Source organism: Mixophyes fleayi, chromosome 8, assembly GCF_038048845.1.
Source record: "Mixophyes fleayi isolate aMixFle1 chromosome 8, aMixFle1.hap1, whole genome shotgun sequence".
Classification (NCBI taxonomy): Eukaryota; Metazoa; Chordata; class Amphibia; order Anura; family Limnodynastidae; genus Mixophyes; species Mixophyes fleayi.
In genome coordinates, this window is record NC_134409.1 from 127,728,365 (window position 1) to 127,749,846 (window position 21,482).

General features: G+C 40.9%; 1 protein-coding gene across 1 annotated transcript in view; it reads right to left on the reverse strand.

Moving 5' to 3' along the window:
* RYBP (RING1 and YY1 binding protein) overlaps window positions 1-21,258 on the reverse strand; it is a 48,642-nt gene extending 27,384 nt beyond the window's left edge. Inside the window, exons 1-2 of the mRNA XM_075183460.1 lie at window positions 20,938-21,258; window positions 19,577-19,702 (exon numbers count right to left, since the gene is read on the reverse strand). Coding sequence (XP_075039561.1) covers window positions 19,577-19,702; window positions 20,938-20,969 — 158 coding nt within the window. The 5' untranslated portion in view covers window positions 20,970-21,258. The remainder of the gene's footprint in view (window positions 1-19,576; window positions 19,703-20,937) is intronic.
* Window positions 21,259-21,482: the final 224 nt, after the last annotated feature.

A 21,482-nucleotide genomic window follows, 5' to 3' on the forward strand; every position in this document is an offset into this window, starting at 1 on the left:
TCTCTTCTGAATCTAGCATTATATTCTCTAATCCTTTCAATTGTACCCTGTTTAATCAAAAAAACTTTAGAACAATCTAAAAATTTAGCCATAGCAAAATTCCACTGTACATAAATTTCAACTCTTGCACTATTGTTAAGGGTTTGACAATTAGCCTCATTTAACCAAAATTGCAAAGCTTGCGTTTCTTTACTTTTAAAAACATCCTTTCCTATTTCTCCTAGGACATTTATATCAAAATTTCCTTTTTCTGTAAATTCAGGACACCTTGTTAACCATTTATGCACATATTGAACAGACTGTTTTTCATATTTATGGAACATAACAGCCACTGGAGAACCAGGGGGAATATTATCAACCTATCATTAGGCTTTTCCAGTGTGGTTGCATATGCTTCCATGGCGCAGCTTATCTTTTTTATACTCCAGTCAGTCTGCGCTATGGTAATAGGGCTACAACCACTATTAATATGCAACTCCCTGCTTACAGGCTCCAACCGTTATAAGCGACATCACACTTTATCTCGTCAGATAAATCCTGGACTTATCATACACACATATTACACACGCTGCTATCTAAGGTCTTATAGTATATTTTTATGTTTCACCTTAAGTGACTTGGGACTATGCTTTGCCTCCTTCAAACGTTAACCGAGTGATATTTGAATTTGGCAACTGACCTGGATTCTGGCCTCGTAAAGAAAGCCCAATCACACTCACATATATTCACTTATTCATTCCATGGCTAACAAGGTATAACAGTCTCTGAGTAATAAACAGAAAATAGAAACTCTAATTGGTACCAAATCTATGCTTATACTTCTATTCAAAGATATAAAGCATATAGACAAACAATTAAAGATACGTTTGCAATTTCACACTTACAGAGATAACTATAAATACCTTTTCAGCAAACCCAGAGAGTGGGAGACAGAAATATATAATCATAAGATAAAAATATATTACCTTTTGTGGCCACTATTGAGTATATATTTTCCTCTCCCCTCTTCCAGAAGTGTTGGCTGATCGATAATTATAGATATATCTCGGTGGGACCTCCATAATGTTAACGCAAAAATGATTCAAAAATAATATAAGTATTTGAAAAAGCAAAGGTTATCTTTATTCTTGCAAATTGCATATGCAATGGTCTGTATTCATCATGAAACACGACAATATCCTCCATGTAAGACACAAGTTATATAGAAGTAACACCACCCCTCTTACATACGTCACTAACCACATCACATACTAAAGAATATACCTCAAAAGGACAAAGTTGGTTATATATAATCTCTTCATAGTACACAGATTTCTATGCCTAAGCAGGTCAAAGGGCATATGTGACCTCTTACACTTTTCTCTCTATATAGCATGACAGCTGCTGACCATTTTAACATCCTATGAATAGATGCCCTATTGTAGAGTATAACATAGAAAAACAATTTAACCATTTCACAGAATACAGAAAGAAATCATTTGACCAACAGATTTTATACACATCAATATTGTTTTATCCAACATATATTTGTACCATAATTTTTCTATTACAGGTCCTCTTACCTGTCTGTCTGTATTACCCAGTATTGTTTTATTAATGTCTGTTCCCAATTGTAAGGCACTATGGAATTTGCTGGCGCTATATAAAATGATGATGATATACTTTCCATACATTCAAAGTTTGTCTTGTCCACTATGGGAAACATAACCATAAATTGGCCATCAAAAATATGCATCACACGAACAACCTGCCTTAAGGCCAGGGGCGGATTCACCAAACCTTCTAAAAAGGAAGAGTGGAGGCGTTGCCCGTAGCAACCAATCAGATTCTAGCTGTCATTTCTCTCCTACATTCTAGAACATGATAGCTAGAATCTGATTGGTTGCTATGGGCAACACATCCACTTTCCCTTTTTAGAATGTTTGATGAATCTACCCCTAAGCAGACTCACAGCTGCCATGTAAATGGCCTCTCCCAGAAGCCCCTTCTCCTTTTGATTACCTGACGGGAGAAATATCTTCTCCTATCTATTATTTTTATCAACAATGTTTAGATTGTAAAAAGAGCACTTAAGATATTCGCTAAAAATACATTTAATCTCCCCTCCCCCCGTCAGTGCGTCTCCTCATAACCATAAATACTTTTGCTGCCGATAATCAGAAAGCTCAAAAAGTGCTTCAGCTACATATAGGGTCTCGTAATGTCTCCAGTACACAAACCAATCAGAGCTTTCAAAACAGACATTCTAGAAACCCAATGCAGCACAAGTGCAAACATATGACAGCTGAATCAGCGGACAAGGTTATCAACCAATTACCAGGGGCAAACGCAGGATTTGCAGAGGGGGTTTCCATGCCACGCTGCCAGTGGGTGTGACCAGCATGCATGGGGGCGTGGCTATAATATTAGACAGTGCTTGGCTGCTCTCCAACTATTCCTATCCCCATAATATACATGGGCAATGCTGCGTGCACTACTGTTAGGTGCACACAGCTCTCCCTTTTCAAGCAGAGCCGTGTGAAGCGGGGGCAGGGTCCAGCCACCTCAATTATACAGTGCCCCAGGCTTGGAGGGGGTTTCCAGGCACTAGGAAATCCCCCTCGGTTTTCCTATGATTACATACAGTGACATAATAAACAGGAGGGAACAGTGGCATTAATTCTATGGTTCTCCATAAGTGGCTTCATACATTACTGCATTAAATCTGCCCAGACACTGCCCTATCCAGACATTCAGCCGGATCACCAGATTACAGATTTACATAGACAGGGTGCCATAAGTGCGGTGGGACAATAACCACATACAGCGTCATATGTAGGCATCATCCAACCGACATTAACGGCTCCTTTTTACTGCAGTCTCGTTGCACCCATAATTAATGAGATTTACACCCTAACTGGCTCTCAAAGCAGTGTATGGGCCCCTTAAGATTCCCCGCTGTGCAAATTAAAATTTAATCTTCAATTAAATCATCTGCCCCATTATTATTTACATCTGCCAGTGCTACAAGTGCCTCTTTTCACAGACAGTGACGTACAACTACATTTATTTTTACCTTTTAAAATATGGCACGTAATATTTCATAAGACAGCAGAACCCTGGGATTTAAAGAGGATCCACTTCTACAAGAAACATCCAAAACAGGATCAGAGGAGTAATTACGATTAATAGTTTATTACCTCCCTGCTGCTCTTATAATGAGATGTGCGGCTCTTGGTTAAGTCCTGTGGAAGTTGTGTGGGGGGGGGGGGGGGGGGGCGATTATGAATGAACTCACAGTACAAGTTATAAAGATATCTATGAGAGGTTACTATGCTGCAGCAGGTTGAGGCTATGCTTCATCTGCAGCTGATCAGTATGGAAAGTGACAGCCGGCTGTCAAGAGAAGCCCCCAGTGACCCCCTTACATGTCTGCTGTTCTGCTACAGATCAGAGGGAGACGGAGAGAAGGATTGCTGTTTGACTCCTATTGCACGCTCATCTGGGAAAAAATACATTCATTTGTTTAAACTTGGGCTTGCTTTCCCGACTGCCTGAAGGAAACTATTCTATCAGAAGTGGATGTTTACAGCTGTCAACCATAAGGCCCAAGGGTGTCCGTGTTATTGCGTCCAATTTCATAAACGTCACTCGGTCCGAGTGATCCGTTGTCATACACGGCCTAGAACGGGATCTGTGCTTCAAAATTAGCCGCACCTCGCTTTGCAGGCGGTCTTGTTCTTAAACAACGATTTTTATAGCCATACAGAGATGTAGAACACAAGTTATGAACGGCGATAAACTTTACCCAAGTGCCATCTAAATTAGACCGTAAACCCTCTGCTTGTTTCTCTTGCACTGTATATAACCAGCTTTTCAGAAGCATTGTGCTGTATCGCTGCCTCACAGGGCTGTGGTTATGGGTTCGAATCCAACTAGGACCTTATCTGTGTTGCGTTTGTATGTTCTCCAACTGTTTTTGGTTTTCCTCCGGGTGCTCCGGTTTCCTCCCACAGTCCAAAGACTAACTGGTAGGTTAATTGGCTGCTGGCAAAATAGACCTGTGTGTGTATGGTAGGGAATTAGACTGTAAGCTCCAATGGGGGCAGGAATGGATATAAATGATTACATATTCTCTGTATAGCACTGTGTATATAGACTGTACTAAAATACCCTCCTCTCCAACACACAAGGCATACTGAGAGCAGTGCCAATTTTATGAGAATGGAAATACCTTTCTTGGACCAAAGTCAGTTCCTTGGGAAGGACCTTCACAGAATTGTGGCAGTGTGCAGCAAGCAACTTTTGAATTACATCCCGAGTAAATGACTGTTCTGACACTCATCAAAAAGTACACATCTAGTTTTCCCTATTCACCCGTTCGGTGGAAATGGCTATTTTGTGAGATGAACCAAATCAATTCATTAGAAACTTATCTGATAGCTTAAATACTTCTATAGGATTACTGATAGGAAGTCTGCTCTGTACAGGAAAATGTCGCCCACTCCCCATATGATCACTATGCTACCTCAAATATCTTCCATTTAGATAGGCTGCTGAAAAGTTGACACATATATTTGAAAAAACTAAACCACTATTTTATAAGCCAACTAATAATTAAAGTTTTTTGCTCCTTTAAAAGTGATATCATTTTAAGGTTCAGTGTCTGATGAGGTGCAACAGCTTTGAAGTGTAGACCCATTTTAATTTTTGCAATGGGTTACTGTATATATTCATACTTGGTCATTAAAAACCACCTTAAATCTCTTGAATCCTCCCTAATTAACTCCAGAACTCACCCAAACTGTTTTTTTCCCTCTTCTGACAATTGCTTAGTGTATGTATACAACCAAAACATACCTATGGTAGAAAGGTTCGCACCGCAGACAGTAACAGTGGAACTGAATCTCACACCGACAGTCGTCACCTCAACAACTGTGTTATTAAAACCCACCATCTATTTCTAGTGACCAACACAGTGCGATGTGAGAATTACTAACACCAATGAAAAGCAGTAGAGGAGGAAATGTACACTGACCACTCAACAGAAAGTGTAATATTAATATAAGGAATGAAAACCGAAAGGTTCAGGACTTTCAGATAATAGATCCTATGGTTAGAATTGAAACAAAATTTCTGCATAAGAAGGGGTAAGCTGAGCGGCGGATCCCATATTTAGGCTATAAGTAGGGTATTTTCTCATGAAAAACTACTAGCTGTTGAGGGTTTCGGGTGACATCCATTTACATAGACCCAAGAGGGACTGGTGGTGATTCTTTCCTGGTCATGAAAGGAAGTAAAAATTTACAGCATCTTCATCATCTATTTATATAGCGCCACTAATTCCGCAGCGCTGTACAGAGAACTCACTCACATCAGTCCCTGCCCAGAACGAGAGACTAAAGGCAATTTGATAGCAGCCAATTAACCTACTAGTATGTTTTTGGAGAGTGGGAGGAAACCAGAGCACCCGGAGGAAACCCACGCAAACACAGGGAGAACATACAAACTCCACACAGATAAGGCCATGGTCAGGAATCGAACTCTTGACCCCAGTGCTGTGAGGCAGAAGCGCTAACCACTGAGCCACCGTGCTGCCCATATATCAGTCTACAATCATCGATTTGTAAGGCACCCCAAAAACTCTATAGTGCTGGATGGCTAGTATAACAAATCATACATAAATCACAGAAACAGTACATAGAAGGTTAACAAAGAAGGTGCAGACAAGAGAGAGAGAGGATGGAGTGGGGATTTGCCCCTGAGAGCTTACAATCTATACTACATCCACACCACTGCTACCCTTGCTTAGACATAAGGAAACCTAATTTGTGAACTCTACTTCAACTATTGTGACTATTAAGGGGGGGTGGGGGAGGATTCCTTATTTATAAATAGAGCTCAGTCTCACTTTACCCATGAAAACCTACGGCCACTGGTTACTTAGAAGACAGCCAAGATCTGTTGTTCTCTGTGCACATTTATTAATAAGATATAATGTCTTTCCTTATGAACACCCATCCAGGCACTGCAACAGAACATCGCCAACCAGTGGACAGATTATCAAGAAAAAGATGTAATGCTTTGAAAACACTCTCGCTCATATGCATACATGTTTCCCCTCATCAACAAGCCCTTGAAACATTTTTAATAACATTTCTTTCCCCTGAGCAAATAACCTTTAAAATTGGACTAACCATTACACTTGGTTTATCCCCTCGGGTTTATAAAATATAAATGCTTACTTAAAACAGAGTGTTAGCCACATCACAAGAATAACATGCCCACTAACCGCTGCTGAGACAGAAGAGGCCTCAGTTTGAGTGCTGAAGAGACGCGGCCTCAATCATTGATCGGAACACAGTCAGACATTCACTTTACACAGAGGGAGGTGGTGGGGGGGGGGGGGGGGGGAACCCCCACTCGAAAAAGAACAGAAATATTTTATTTTCCGTGTCGCTTCTTATCATGTCAACAGAATGTTGGACTCTGCCTCTTTCTAATAAATTCAAAGTGCATTTCAGTGCTTGACTTTACACTTAAATTCGCACTGCACCCTGTGGGGAAACGAACCACAAATAATTAAGTCGATCTTTGAACGTACTCTATATAAATTATTTTTTTTCCCCTTGCACTTAAAATATATAGACGACACCACTAATATGCGTGGAAAAAGCATTTTGAATGATATTGTAATTTGGGTGATCTATGCGTTTGGCCGGTAATTTAACAGATCGTGCCACTAATGTAATGGGTTTAAGAGCAGCGAGATCGCCTCTCGGTAATATCCGATAGGAGCCAAATGGAATTATCTGCCATCGCGGATGAGAAGCGCAGCACAGGGCCTGGAGAAACACTGCTTGGTAAGAGCTGCACTTTACAAGCTAATAATATGCTCTGCACTGGGGTCCTCCAGAGAGAGAGCGAGAGAGAGGGGGGAAAATGACTCAGGCAGCAGATTAACTCTTTCATCACTCAACCAGCTCCCCCTCGTAACCATATTAAACATTCCCTAAAAGCACAGGATGCTTGGAGTAATTTCTTTAGAACAGGCCTGTCCAACCTGCGGAAGGTCCCCCAGATGTTGTGAAACTACAAGTCCCAGCATGCCCTTCCAGCTATCAACTGGTTGTCTACTGGCAAAGCATGCTGGGGCTTGTAGTCTCACAATACCTGGAGGGCCGCAGGTTGTTCAGGCTTGCCCTAGAGTGTGTGGGGTAGGGAATGTGGACTGTAAGCTCTAGTGGGGCCGGGACAGATGTGAATGATAAATATTCTATGTACAGCGCTACGGAATATGGAGCAGCTATAGAAATAAACAATCAATAATAAGTCTCTCCTGTTCAATATTCTACAGATTTTTTTTGTTATATATTTTATTTAATTTCACACAAAAGACTGGACAAAATCCAATTTGTTTGGAGGCAGTTTCTCCACCCCATAAAGCAGATTATCACAAACAGCTGACAGGGTTTATAGTGTCAGTGTCCTTAAAGGGGATGTCCACTTCTGGACAATTCCTCCTCTTTTTGACCTGTCCACATGTAGCACATGGGGAGGAAGGGGGGGAGGGGGTTGTAGGTTGGAAGGGGCAACCCAAGACCACTATACTGTTAGGAGAGCGCACAGTACTGGTGGAATCAATCTGTCCAGTCCTCTTTCAATATAAAACGCTTTATTCAGCACTTCTGGAGACCTCTAGATCAGGTCTGACCAACCTCTGACTCTCCAGGTGTTGCAAAACTACAAGTCCCAGCATGCATTGGCAGCTATTGGCTGGCAAAGCATGCTGGGACTTGTAGTTTCAGAACACCTGCACTGTGACTACTGGCTTCAAGTAATCAGAGAAAACACCTCTTACATGCTAGATGAAGGGGGAGGTCACAAATGTGCTTTTAGGGATTTTTATTTTTATTCTTAATGGAATGTTCCATTTCTTATTAGGTCTATCAATCTGAAGCACTTAAGAAGGGGCCGCTCACACTATTTAATTTTTTGTTCTTATATAGTGGGTACAAATTTGTCGACTGCATTTTTAAGGCACATTTTGCCTGACCAATGAGACTCCTTATGTAGTTTTAGATGCCTTTGATATATGGGACAGAGTGACCCGACAAAAGGTCACAAGGAGCCGAGACTGGAATTCAAATCCCGACCTCCTTTGTTGTCATTGTTATACAACCAGCAACCTTAACTAATTAGCGGCTCCTTAAATAAATAGTTCTAAGTAAAAGTGCCAAAACACATTTCATATCATTTTGAATTATTTCTTTTAAACAGGAATCCAACTTTAGGTCCTTCATTGTCCGCTTGTTCATGCTAAGCCAGGACACATGGTACGTTAGACACGGATGTGGAGACAGACAAGCACACATATGAGGAGGGAATACCCAGCTCTGGAATGATAGTAAATTTGAAACGCGTGTTGAGGGCCGAGGGTTGGGATAGTAAAACAAGACAGGCAGTGTTTTTTTTAAACTATCCCTGTCACGATGGCAGCCATTTTGTCATCTGAAACAATAGTCAGCCTGTCCATTCACTACAGCTCCATACCCCCAGTGATGTCACTAGCTTCTACAGCATTGAAAGGCTGCTCATCTAAAATATTGGTTTAGCCACCTTTAAAACATACCCGCTTTCATCTCACATGTGGCTTCTGCACGTTGCTGATTAAGTCCCCATTCAATACACAAGTCATGGTATCTGCAATATATTAGATCTAAAAGTAGCACAATTTATTTATTTTTTTAAATGCGTCTGAGAAAAACAGGGTTCTAGGAGATAAGTTCTGAAGTAGACTGGGTGCCCAGAGTTGGTGAACGCAATAATTCACAGGAACAAAAATAACGGGCCTGATTCATTAAGAATCTTAACTTAAGTAACTTCTTATTTCAGTCTCCTGGACAAAACCATGTTACAATGCAAGGGGGGCAAATTTGTATTCTGTTTTGCACATAAGTTAAATACTGACTGTTTTTTCATGTAGCACACAAATACTTGATAGCTTATTTGTACACTGAAATTTAAAGTTCATATTTGTGTGCTACATGAAAAAACAGTCAGTATTTATGTTATGTGCAAAACAGAATACTAATTTGCACCCCTTGCATTGTAACATGGTTTTGTCCAGGAGACTGAAATAAGAAGTTACTTAAGTTAAGATCCTTAATGAATCAGGCCCAACATTTGTAAAAGGAAGACATGAATGGCCCTCACAACAGCTCTGGGGGCCCGAGGGCACATTCTTTTCATTTTAAAGGGAAATAGATCAAGCAACGGACAAAGCATTAAAAACCTGCATTATGAATAATTAGAGGTAAGTGTGTTTTCAGTCAAGTTCGCTTGAGCAAGACTAATTGAGGAATGCACTAAAGATGCACTCCAAAAAAAAAAAACATACTGGTAGGTTAATTGGCGGCTATCAAAAATTTACCCTAGTGTCTGTCTGTCTGTCTGTCTATCTGTGTGTGAGTGTGTGTCTATATTAGGGAATTTAGACTAAGCTCCAATGGGGCAGGGACTGATGTGAATGGGTTCTCTGTACAGCGCTACGGAATTAGTGGCATATATAAATAAATGATGATGATGATGATGAAGATGCCCACATACAATGAATCACAGTGTGTACCAAAGACCGCATTTAACCATATATACCATTTGACCACGCTAATGTGCCCAACCTGATCCAGCCATTTGGCAGCTGGATCTCAGTGGGCAGATTGGCCCACATATATACACTTTAATCGATCACCGAACAAGTCCTGACTTTAGGCACACAGCAATTATAAATCAACAGAGCAAAGAGAAAAGAATTAACTGGCTTTATTTGTGTAGCACTAATTACAGGATTACTATCCTATGTATATAAGATATGTACACAGGTGTTGGAAAACAATGCACCTTGAAGAGTAGGTAATTTGACCTCACTACATGGGAACTTAAGAGGTATTCATTAATGTATGCCGTTACACATTACTGTAAACGCTGCAGGCAACGGCAAAATAGACGTTACAATGAGAAGTCAACGATTGTCAGAAAGCACACACAAGTCCGTGTGCTCATATTACTAAAGCTGGGTACACACTACACGGTTTTCGTCAAATAATCGGCTCAATCAGCCGACATACGACCGGTCGTTCAAAAGTCGGGTCAGTGTGTTCAGTGACACGATGGTCGAAAGTCTGCCCATATGGACGATTATCGCCTCATTTGGTTGGGCGTATCGTTTAATATTTTCGTTCCAATCTCGTTTCCGTTGTGCAGTGTGTATAAACTTCCGACCGATCCACAACAGTGAGTACGAAATTACAGTCATTGCTCACGAAAACATGGCTGTAAAAAGTCGCTAAAGGGACGTCCGCTCTTCCCTTTATCGTCCTAAACAAAGCTAGTATGTATGCAGTCCATGGACCGAGCGATCGGACCATCGATTGCATGTAAAATCGATCGGCATAAAAAGTTGGTGGAAAATTCTGTAGTGTGTACCCAGCTTTACAGAGCTTTTGCACCAGACAGAATTTACTAGGATTTGATCATGTGCGTTTAAATGCCATTTCAATGCCCATATATGTAGGAGCCCGAAAAAGCAAACTACTAATGAAAAAAAAAAAAATAGATCTGGCCCTTTAAGCAATATGTTTATTGGCTAAATCATCGTGGATAAGAACTAAAAATGTAACAAGATTGTGCTGTTAAATTTGCACACAATACATTGATTACGACAAAATGTACACAGAATAAAAAAAATAGGTTTTGTATCATTTAATGTGCATGCTCTTTGGCCGAGGATAAGAAACCTACGGCTTCAACTTATCACATAGCAAGTTATGTGCATCTAACAAGCGTGTATCATTTGTGGCTGTATATTGAAGCTTCAAACTACGATTCTCAAGTCGGGAACCAATTCCAGTATAATCTAGATGAAATATCATACAATTGCATGATATGCGATATACTGTCCATGGGAGATTACAAACATAGTCAGAGATAAACAAATGGTATATTCTGTGGGAGTATGAATTTTCCATAATAATTGTCACATATAAATGTATCTCCATTATGTTATCAACTGCACAAGCTAATGTGAGTTTATAAAGGCTCTCCCTGTGCTCTATAGACATCTTTATTAGGAAAGATTAAACAAGTGGTATATTAGAGTAAAATAAATATATACTATGTTGTAGATGTACCGAGCATACCAGAAAATGACCATTAACAGAGCTATCACTGCTCACTCTCATTTAGAGCCCAGGGTGGATAAAGCTGGGTACAGACTTTATGCAATTTATGTGCAGATCACATAATATACAACCATTTGGTCAGATATTGCAAGAGTGTGTACGCTCGCATGTTCATGTTTTATCTCACCAAAACACATCGCATCTGTTGATTTGGTTTTGTAAACTTCAAAAAAAAAAAAAAAAAAAAATCACGATCAACGATGGAACGATGTCAGGAAAATGTGGAAGTGTGCACGCACTCACTACCAGCAGATATCTGTAGAGTGTGCAGAGTCACGATCTTTTCAGCAGATGATTAGGAGAGATGAAGATCACAGATCTGAAGGTAAATCTTGTAGGTGTGTACGCATAAATCTGCCGGAATATCGGGACCTTCAGTCATTGAGAAAATAGTTCATAATCATCATTACCATTTAATTATATAGCGCCACTGATTCCGTAGCGCTGTACAGAGAACTCCCTCACACCAGTCCCTGCCCCATTGGAGCTTACAGTCTAAATCCCCTAACACACATACACACAGACTAGGGTAAATTTTGATAGCAGCCAATTAACCTACCAGTATGTTTTTGGTTACATAGTTACAGTAATTGCATTGAAAGCAAGATTGCGCAAGTGTGTACCCAGCTTAAGGCTAATATATCAATATATATCAATCTAATACCTTTTGCAGGTATGGATTTCTAAGAGGTTGTCTGCTTTTGACAACCTCCCATCAAAGTCCAACAAAGCGGCAAAAAAAAAAAAAAGGTGACTCCCCAAGAATCCTCCCCACTTATTAGCAGAAACTGGGAGACCCACTCTGAACCCACCCACTACCAATTTACAAAATAAGTATTGGAGATACAATGCCTCTCTAAATGATGGCCAGTATGAGACTCCCCCCTACCTTAACACTTCAAAAGCAAAATTAGGACAATAAAAAGCCCACCAAGATCTACCCGACACACCCGCATTAGGGTAATATCTTGCACTATCCATTCAATAAACCTGTTGAACGGATGCATATTACACACAATGTCTCTCATCAAGTTTTTAAGTAGACTAGGACAAACTGATCTAATTATATATGTATTTATTTCATCTGGGCTTGATCGATACATTTTTGGCACCGAATGTTCAACAAGGCAATTAAAAGGCACACAGCCAGCGTAGATCTATGATTTTTGGCAATGAGCGTAATTTTTATGTGCTAGCTGGGGAGACATTGAGGAGACAGGTGTAATAGACGCAAATCGTATAAACCTCTGTAAAACGATTTAATACCGGAAGACAGGTTTTCTCATTTTAAAAACTTGGGAGCATGCAGAAAGAGAAGAGAGATGGTCACAAAAGTTAGAACTAAATGCTTAATAAAAACGCAGGTCACCTGCGAGAAACGGAGGAAGCCATTTTTTTACGCAAAAATATTTAGGAGAATGTAGCCCACTAGAAACCTGTGCGTCATTTTAAAAAATTATTTTAGGTTGGTGTCAGAAGATTCTTGCACCTACACTATAAATGCTAAATCTAAAAAAAAAAAAAAAAATAAATAAATAAATAATGATTTCAGAGTATACCAGTAGTCAGGGAACAGGGGTAAATTACCCCAAATGGGGTAAAAATGAAATTCCTGGGGGTAATGCTGCCGATTCACATGCTGTCAGTTGGTTTGTAGACCCCTTTAAATGTGAAATTGCTGTTGTACCAGAAGAGCCTCAAGGGTTGGCAGAGGCACTTCTTGAGCTTCGATGCAATAATGAAGCACGTATTGCATTTGAAAACAAAGCAGATCTGTCATATTTTTGGATGTCAACAGCTGCAAAGACATTCAAAACTTGCACATGAGAAGGCAGACAAAAAGTTGCTGCCTTTTGCAACACCCTACCTTTGCGAACAAGGATTTTCCACTCTAATGAACATAAAAACAAAACAGAGAAATCGATTGGACGCTGAAGACTGTATCCAAATTGCTCTGACATCAAAATGCCCCAATATTGATGCTCTCGTATCAAAAATGAAGCAACATCGTTTCTCCAAAACCTGAAGGTTTGAAGTTGAAGCTTTCAAAGAAATTTTTAATAGAGATTCTATAAAATTTTGAATTCCAATAATTGATAATATAGGATTTCCTTCCTTTTAAATCCAGGGGGTAACATCGGCGTATCTAAATAGATTTGGGGGTAAAAGGTAAAAAAAAAAGTTCCCTGTCCCCTAGAGTATACAATAGAACACTTTGAAATATCAATCTTAGAAGCAATTCAGAGCCATTTAAAATGCTGAACACAATTCTTTCTGGCACTAGTCATAGAAAAAAGTGGCTTAAGTTGTTCAAAGAGATTTTATCCCACAGCTTCTATGCTTCTTGGTCCATCCCCTCCTGATACGTTTGCCATTTCCTTGATCTTATCCAAGCTTCTCTCCTGACCCCTCAACCTGACCTGGAGGAGTTAGAGGCCCTTGGGGAAGGAATCACCATCATCAAACCAGAAAACCATAAATCTTCTGGTCATAAGAGGGGGTCTCCCAGATAAAGAGCTTAAATATTCCCTCAGCATACTACATTGTTCCTGCGAGGAGTGTACACCTCGGGTACATTCACAGACTGGAATGTGACTCGGTTCTTGTCTCTCGCCCCATCAGTCATCATCACCATTTATTTATATAGCGCCACTAATTCCGCAGCGCTGTACAGAGAACTCACTCACATCAGTCCCTGCCCCATTGGAGCTTACAGTCTAAATTCCCTAACACACAGACAAGTCCACTCAGCTTCTTAACTAACTTCAAGGACAGCAAATGTAACAAACAATAAAGAAATCTACATATATATATTTTTTAAAGTAAATAATTTAATGGTCAAACAGGTATTTTGCCTTAACGCCTTTTCCTACAGACGCTCCAGCAGTGAACTTAGGCTTTATCAGGCTTTTACGCCCCCCAGACACAGGGCAGCTGGTATGGACACATTCCTGAAAGCTGGAGCAAGGGAAGAAAGGGAAAGTGGTTTATTGTTCGGAGCCGAGGACACTTGGGATTTGCATGATGGCCTTAAGCTACTCTCCCCTAGTCATGGGGTAAACAACGTAGAATCCAAGGGGCCAGCAGGATTTTTCAAAGCCGTGAAAGATGTGCATCCATCAAGATCCAACAAGTTAGGTTCCAGCAGTAATCTTTTTAGGTGTATTAGCTACGTGGCTTCTGTATCTGGCTACTATTAAACCACCCTAATAATTCAGGTTATAAACGGGATTATAAAAAACTAAAAATGCACAATTATACCAAGATGGCCAAGATCCCGAACAAAATAATCCAGGCACACATCAGGAGGTACCTTGACGTCCTAAGCCGAGAGCATCTATGTCTAAGAAGTGCACGCGACAAAGCCGAAATAGTTAAAAGCTCTGGCCATGACTTATAAAGTGCCAACATACTCCACAGCGCAGTACACAATATTGGGAGGTAAAAACAAATTACACAACAATAACATAGCCCGAAACATTCGTTCTAGAAGTCCATGGCCAGACAAGCTTATAGTCTAAGGCAGTGTTGGCTAACCTGTGACATTCCAGGTGTTGTGAAACTACAAGTCCCAGCATGCTTTGCCAATGTATATTATGGCTGGAAGGGTATGCTGGGACTTGTAGTTTCCCAGGTTAGCCAATACTGGTTTAAGGGAACGAGGGAGAGGAAGGGGTGATATGCACTGTAGGAGATGTTTGGTACACACAAGTGTCAACTAAAAAAACAAAAAAAAAAACAACTTTTGGAATGCAAACGAGGGTTAAATGTACCAATTTAAATTACATTGCAAAGAACCCTAGGCAGCCACTAATCAGGAAGTATGTGCTAAATGTTCCTTAGTAACAGATAAAATAAATTAAAACAAAACACATTGTAGCATCAGTCACTAAAATAAAGGAGTGAAGTGACCTATACAAATCTGAGATGCCCACGTAGCAGCAGAGAAGAATGGACACCCGAAGCGTATAATAAAGTACACCACACAATGCATAAAAAGCAGTAAGCTGATAGAGGATAAATACAGCAATCAATAATCAATTAACAGCAGAATCCTCCCCTGCAGGAAATGACAGTGGGCTTCTATCAGAACGGTTTCATCCAATGCATCATCTTCTCATCACCTCGTTTGCCCTTGTCGTACGACGTTCGCTGCCAGTGGCTCTGACAGAGAGAGAGAGAGAGAGAGAGAGAGAGAGAGAGAGAGAGAGAGTGCAGCCCGCACAGTCTCCGCTCTGCAGTTCTTTTACTGACAGCGGAATACAAAACAAGTCCAGCATTTAATGCAGAAAAGAAAAAATATATGTTTTCATAGATGCCCACCTGTTTTGGTGCAAAGGGTGGCTGGCTTTAGTTGAAAATAATCCCTCGCCCACAAAATATTTAAAATAAATGTGTTAAATCCCTTTACTATAAACAGCAAGAACCCCAAGGTGGACATCCTGTTGCTTTTAATTGATCACATCCCATTTGTGTATCATTCATTAAAGACCAGACAAACTCTGAATATATTACCATAACAAAACCAACCAACAACACCTGATACAGCTTCCTGCTGAGTGAGCAGAAGAGAGGTCTCACAAGTAGTTATTTAATCTTGTAATTTAAATATAATTAGCAAATACATAAAATAGTTTTCCAACATATACTGCAGTTTTTTAAAAAATATATACTTTAAAAAGGAAATACAATTCCTTTTAATTTGTCTATTCTCTAAATTGTTTTTTTGGCCACAAGAAAGTTTCATAAACCAAAAGATTGGATTTCATTAATCAAGAGGCAGGCTGTGCCTCTCCAGCTGTTGTGTATTAGCAATGCCCACCCATGCTGGGACTGTTAGTTCCACAACAGCTGGTGTCACAGGTTTCCCACTCTCTGCTTTCATCTGTGCCCAAATCTACCCTCAAAATCTGTTACACACTCTGCACGCCCCTAGGACACTTAAGGAGAAGGAAGGCAAAACTCTCGGGAGGAATTGTACGTGAATCACTTGTCCTATGAAGAGATCCAGAAAACATGTCTTGTAAGAATGCTGCAGGACATTCCTAAGCCCAGCTGCATGAAACACACACACACACACACACTTATACAGTCCCAAAATGGTATCCCACCAATATTGACAAAGTTATATTAAAAATAAACAACAAACAACAAAAAAACAGATGTTTATTAAAACAAACAACTGAAACTGGATGAAGCAAGACAGAAAAAGGATAATCCTCCAATACAAAAAACATGCAATAAAAAACAAAAACAAAAGAGGAAATATAGGATCATTTAGCAAGTGCAGCACTAATTCATATTTGCTATGCAATAGTATCAATTGGTCAGTCATTAAATCATCACGTAAGACTATATTCGGATACCCGTGTGTTAAAACCACTTCTATCCACTCCGTTAGGTGTGGGATCCTTTTACACTACTTCCTCTAATTTGCATACCAAAGACATCGATATCTGGAAGTAAATGGAGGCATCCGTTTTACAGCCTGCCCCAAAATTCTTGATCATTCACAAGGAACCAGTGACATACATATTTAGGAGCCGATTCCTCTAAAGACGCAAGTCCCAATGCGTTCCATATCTTGCGTAGAGCAGGTTGTCCAGCCTCCTTTAAGTTACAACCATACAGAAGTGGACAAAAAAAAGGTAACTAAACAAGTTGGGGGCAGCACGGTGGCCCAGTGGTTAGCACTTCTGCCTTACAGCACTGGGGTCAGGAGTACAATTCCCGACCATGGCCTTATCTGTGTGGAGTTTGTATGTTCTCCCCATGTTTGTGTGGGTTTCCTCTGGGTGCTCCGGTTTCTTCCCACACTCCAAAAACATACTGGTAGGTTAACTGGCTGCTATCAAATTCACCCTAGTCTTTGTGTCTGTCTGTGTGTGTATGTTAGGGAATTTAGACTGTAAGCTCCAATGGGACAGGGACCGATATGAGCGAGTACTCTGTACAGCGCTGCGGAACTAGTGGCGCTATATAAATAAATACTGGTGATGATGATCCAACCACAGGTGCATTTTTGCATAACCTCATCTGAATACACTGCATAGACAGCAGGGGTCATTATCCTACATCCCATCACCGCAACATGTGCAATTAATTTGGAATGCACTGCAGCAGACTGAGCCAAACATGCAGGTCTTACTCCATTGCGTAACAGCCCTGCGGCTGTAACAAACAAAACGGGTTACTCTGCAAGCGCACATCTAGGACACTGATAACTTCATAAGCACCTCCATCCTTCCAAAAACACAATTTATATAGCAACTGCTGGAGTCAACGCCTTTCTTACCAACTGAGCATGACACAGGCAAGTAAGGGGACAGAATTCTGCATACACACTTCTATTCCAAACCTTTGGGAGCTCATCAGTGTAAGACAGGGGTTTTCTGCAGAGCATGCAAAGTGCATTCGCTATAACCGCACCAAGGAAGCAAAAAAGGTTAGCACTTGTCCCTAATGACTATTTGCATATTAGTCTCCACCGAAGGGACAGCTTTTGCAATAGAGAAGCTTATTTGCATACACTTGATCCCTTGGGAAACGCTCCAAAGTCTACTGAATCTGTTTCAGCGAGAAACATCCGGGTCAAAGCAGAAATACATTAAATGTGTGGTGACAGTATCACTATAAATCCACAAAACTCTAAGTTTAGTTCACTACACCAATAATAAAAACAGATTTTACATTCCTTTCAAAACAATCTACCTCTGAACAATGTGCGACAGAGTCCTTAAAGTATCCAAAGGCCAAAATGGGTCTGTTTAAAGCCAAGACAATGCAAACAAAAACATTTACAACACCAACGTGATCTTCTCAGTCTCCTTACTACAAGTCAAACACACAGGCAGTACCTTGTTTATTATTAACTGTCAATCACGTGCAGGAAACACTAAGCGAAGGCTTCATAACAAGAATTCCTGCCCTCAAACTAGTTTCACATCATGATGAATAATCTGTTTTGTATTCTTCTATGTAAATTCCTCTTTCGTGGCCAAAGTCGTTGTGTAGACGCACTTCAGACTACGCATTAAAACATTATCAGCAATGTAAACACCGTCTTAAAGGCACAGGAACACAAAAATTGGTCTGACAGGGCTGTAGGTTAGATAGCTACAGAAGTACATACTTCTATGCCATAGGCTGGGGAATCTAGTACCGGATACACAGAACTGAATTCAGGCACATTTTTAGGTAGCTTTAACTGAGAATATTCCCAGTTTTCTCAAACTTCTGCATTGCACTGAACAAAGACGTTCAATATATAGGGATACAATGTCAAGCAAGTTCAAGGGCACACAAGAATTGTTTAATATCAGAAATACAACATGCGTATAAAGGAGAAAAAAAAAAAAACGTTTTAAGAGCCACGGCACTGACAAACGCACAGACAGAGTGAAATTACTCTTAAAAACAAAGTTATATATCAGTCAAGATACCAAGATTCACACTGTCAAGTGAGTATTGTGTGATGCTCTCCTGTTGTGAACTACAACACAAAGCACGTTGACCAACAAAGTTCAACCTCACATAGACTTGTACAAATGGTGCCGAATACATGGACTTGTACAAATGGTGCCGAATAATTAAATCATTGATACTAAAGCCAAAAACATCCTTAAATGCTGCAAACAAATTTATAAAAACTGATATATATTCACTTTAGAAGTTAAATTTTGCAATCAATGATCCTCATAATCAACTTAAGAGTTTCCACTTACATTTCATAAAAACAAAAATGCAAATATTAAAAAAAAGGAAAGTGCTTCTATAGTAGAAAATATAATATCCAATTTTGCTAGGCACCTGTATATGTCATTTTGTTGTAAATCCATCAGAGAGCAACTAGGAACAAGGTCTGGAGGCCATTAAATCAACTGTCTAGACAAGTCATCTGCTCTTCACCTGCTATCAAATTCTAGATTTTAACTGTAGTGTTGACACTTTTATATCCACCATAATGGATCAGTTTATTTAACACACTATTGTTTCACTAACAGAAAAAACAAACAATAGTGCCCAAGATTTAACCTAAACAGCACAACAGTCACATTGCAGTCCAAATCTTAGTGCAATGCATTTGTATCTTAAAAACCAAAAACACCTGTACACACATAAAGCAATATTATCTGTATAGACTATATAGATACATTTTATACACAATCCAGTACCAAAAATATGTAATTATAAAACAAAAATATAAAATAGTAAAAACAAAGAGTACAACAAATGGCAATAATAAAAACATAAAATAAATATACCATTCAGAAAAGCATGCGATCAGTAAGTCACAACATTTTCTTCATCATCATCACAATCCAAGTAGGGTCCCTAATTAGCAGACAGTACCGTACCTAGTAGAAGTTCCTTTCCGGACATCACAGATACTGCATTTAAAAGCTTCAGCACTATTCCTAAAAGTGCACACACTACAATCCCAATATCCCTCGTCAGCTGAAGGCTTTGCTTGCCGTTTTGGCCTGAAAAATAAGGAAAAAAAAAAGAATTAGGACATGTACAGACTTTTTAAGAACGCCATGTGCAGCCTAACATTCTATGCAAGAGGCACTGTGGAATATATAAGTCCTTTTCGTAACATGTGGAAGAGCAGTGAATACCAAACTTAACTCTGTCTGTGTGTTACTACTATCCAGCAAGAAAAGCACAACTGAGTATTGGATGCAGGTTGTCAATTCAATGGCTGCAGGGGGTACTGAGAAACACCATCCCTTAGGTTAACATCACTGCCCTTCCAAATTAACCTAACGAAGCCCGTGAAGACATATCCCAGGGAGGGAGGGGGTTAAGCAGCAAGAAATGACTGAGAAGAGGCAGCAACTGTTCCATCCATCTACCCCTATCCTCCTGCAGCCTCACCCCCTCCACCTTCCTTGTGCCAGTGCCCTGTCAAAGATTCAACAGAGACACCCACAGCATCTCCGCCAATGGCACACCGAGTGGATTGCCACCACTGTGACACTCAGTCATTCCAACAACACCCCCCCCCCCCCCCCCCCCCATCACCACCACCAAGATTAACCCTTCCCTGCCCTACAGGCCACCACCTTAACTAAGGCATAGAGGAGAACTAGAAGGAGGCATTTAAGAAAAAAAAATACACAACACACCCCACTGTGAAAAATAACACACAAAAGACAAAGAAAGCCGTACCCAACATGACACACACAACACATTCCAGCCACCCACTGTCTCCCATTCCAACAGGAGCCCTCCCCATTTACCTATCAATAAAGGGAGAATGGTAAGACATAAGGGGGTGCTACTGGGTGCAATTATTTATTTAGATTTTAAGGGTGGTGGAGGCGTTTCTCTCTCCTCTCCACCCTCCTTTTTTTTTTTTTTTTCCTCTCTCTCTCTCTCCTGGTAAATATTCTCTTTGTCTGAGGCTCTGTGCAGGGAGTGTGTGTGTTATGTGTCTGAGAGGATCAGCCGCCATAGCAGAGCTGTGCCCTGGCGCACTTCCTCCCCGACACACACAGCTCCCTATATATCATATACATTAGTAGCATATAATGGGGAGGGGGTGCAGGGTGGTACTGCAGCCTCCACTTACAAGGACAGGAGGATGATTGGGGAGGAGTGCTGGGGGTAAGGGGGGGGGGATTATGTCTCCATCTGTCTACATGTAATGGGGGTATATAAATAAACCAACCCCCCCCCCCATATTTCCCCTCCCCCTACCCCTGCACTGTACCTGGTCGGGCTCTTCTTGTCGCCCATAATCATGAATGTACAATCCACGCCTGGTGCACCCTCCCCCCTCTTGTGTTCTGCAGGGACCCCCCCACACCTATAAATAGGAATTGGAGGGAGGGGGGTTCAGGGGGGAGGTGGATGGATTGGAGTTGGGGGGTGGTGGTGGCTGCAGGGGGTTATGATGCCGGTGAAGTGATGGGTTGGGGGGGTTGGCTGATCCGCCTCGGGGGGGTCCGGGAGCAGCCCCAGCCGTGCTCTCCTCCGCCGATCCGCTGCCAGACTGCACAGACCAGTCACTCAGGGACGGAAGGAAGGGCGGGACACAGCCGACGTGACGTCACGGCTCCGGACAGCCAATGGCAGGCCGCGGGGCTTTAAAAGTCCAGCACTTGGCAAGTGGGGAAGGTGAAATAATTCTTTTTTATTCTCGGGAATAAATTACCCATTTCTAGCTGGGCTGCTGGAAGCCGTGATGCCAGCAGCACTGGGAAGGGGAGGGAAAGACAGGTGGGCTTCAGCTGCTGCAGAACCTCTTGGGGGTGA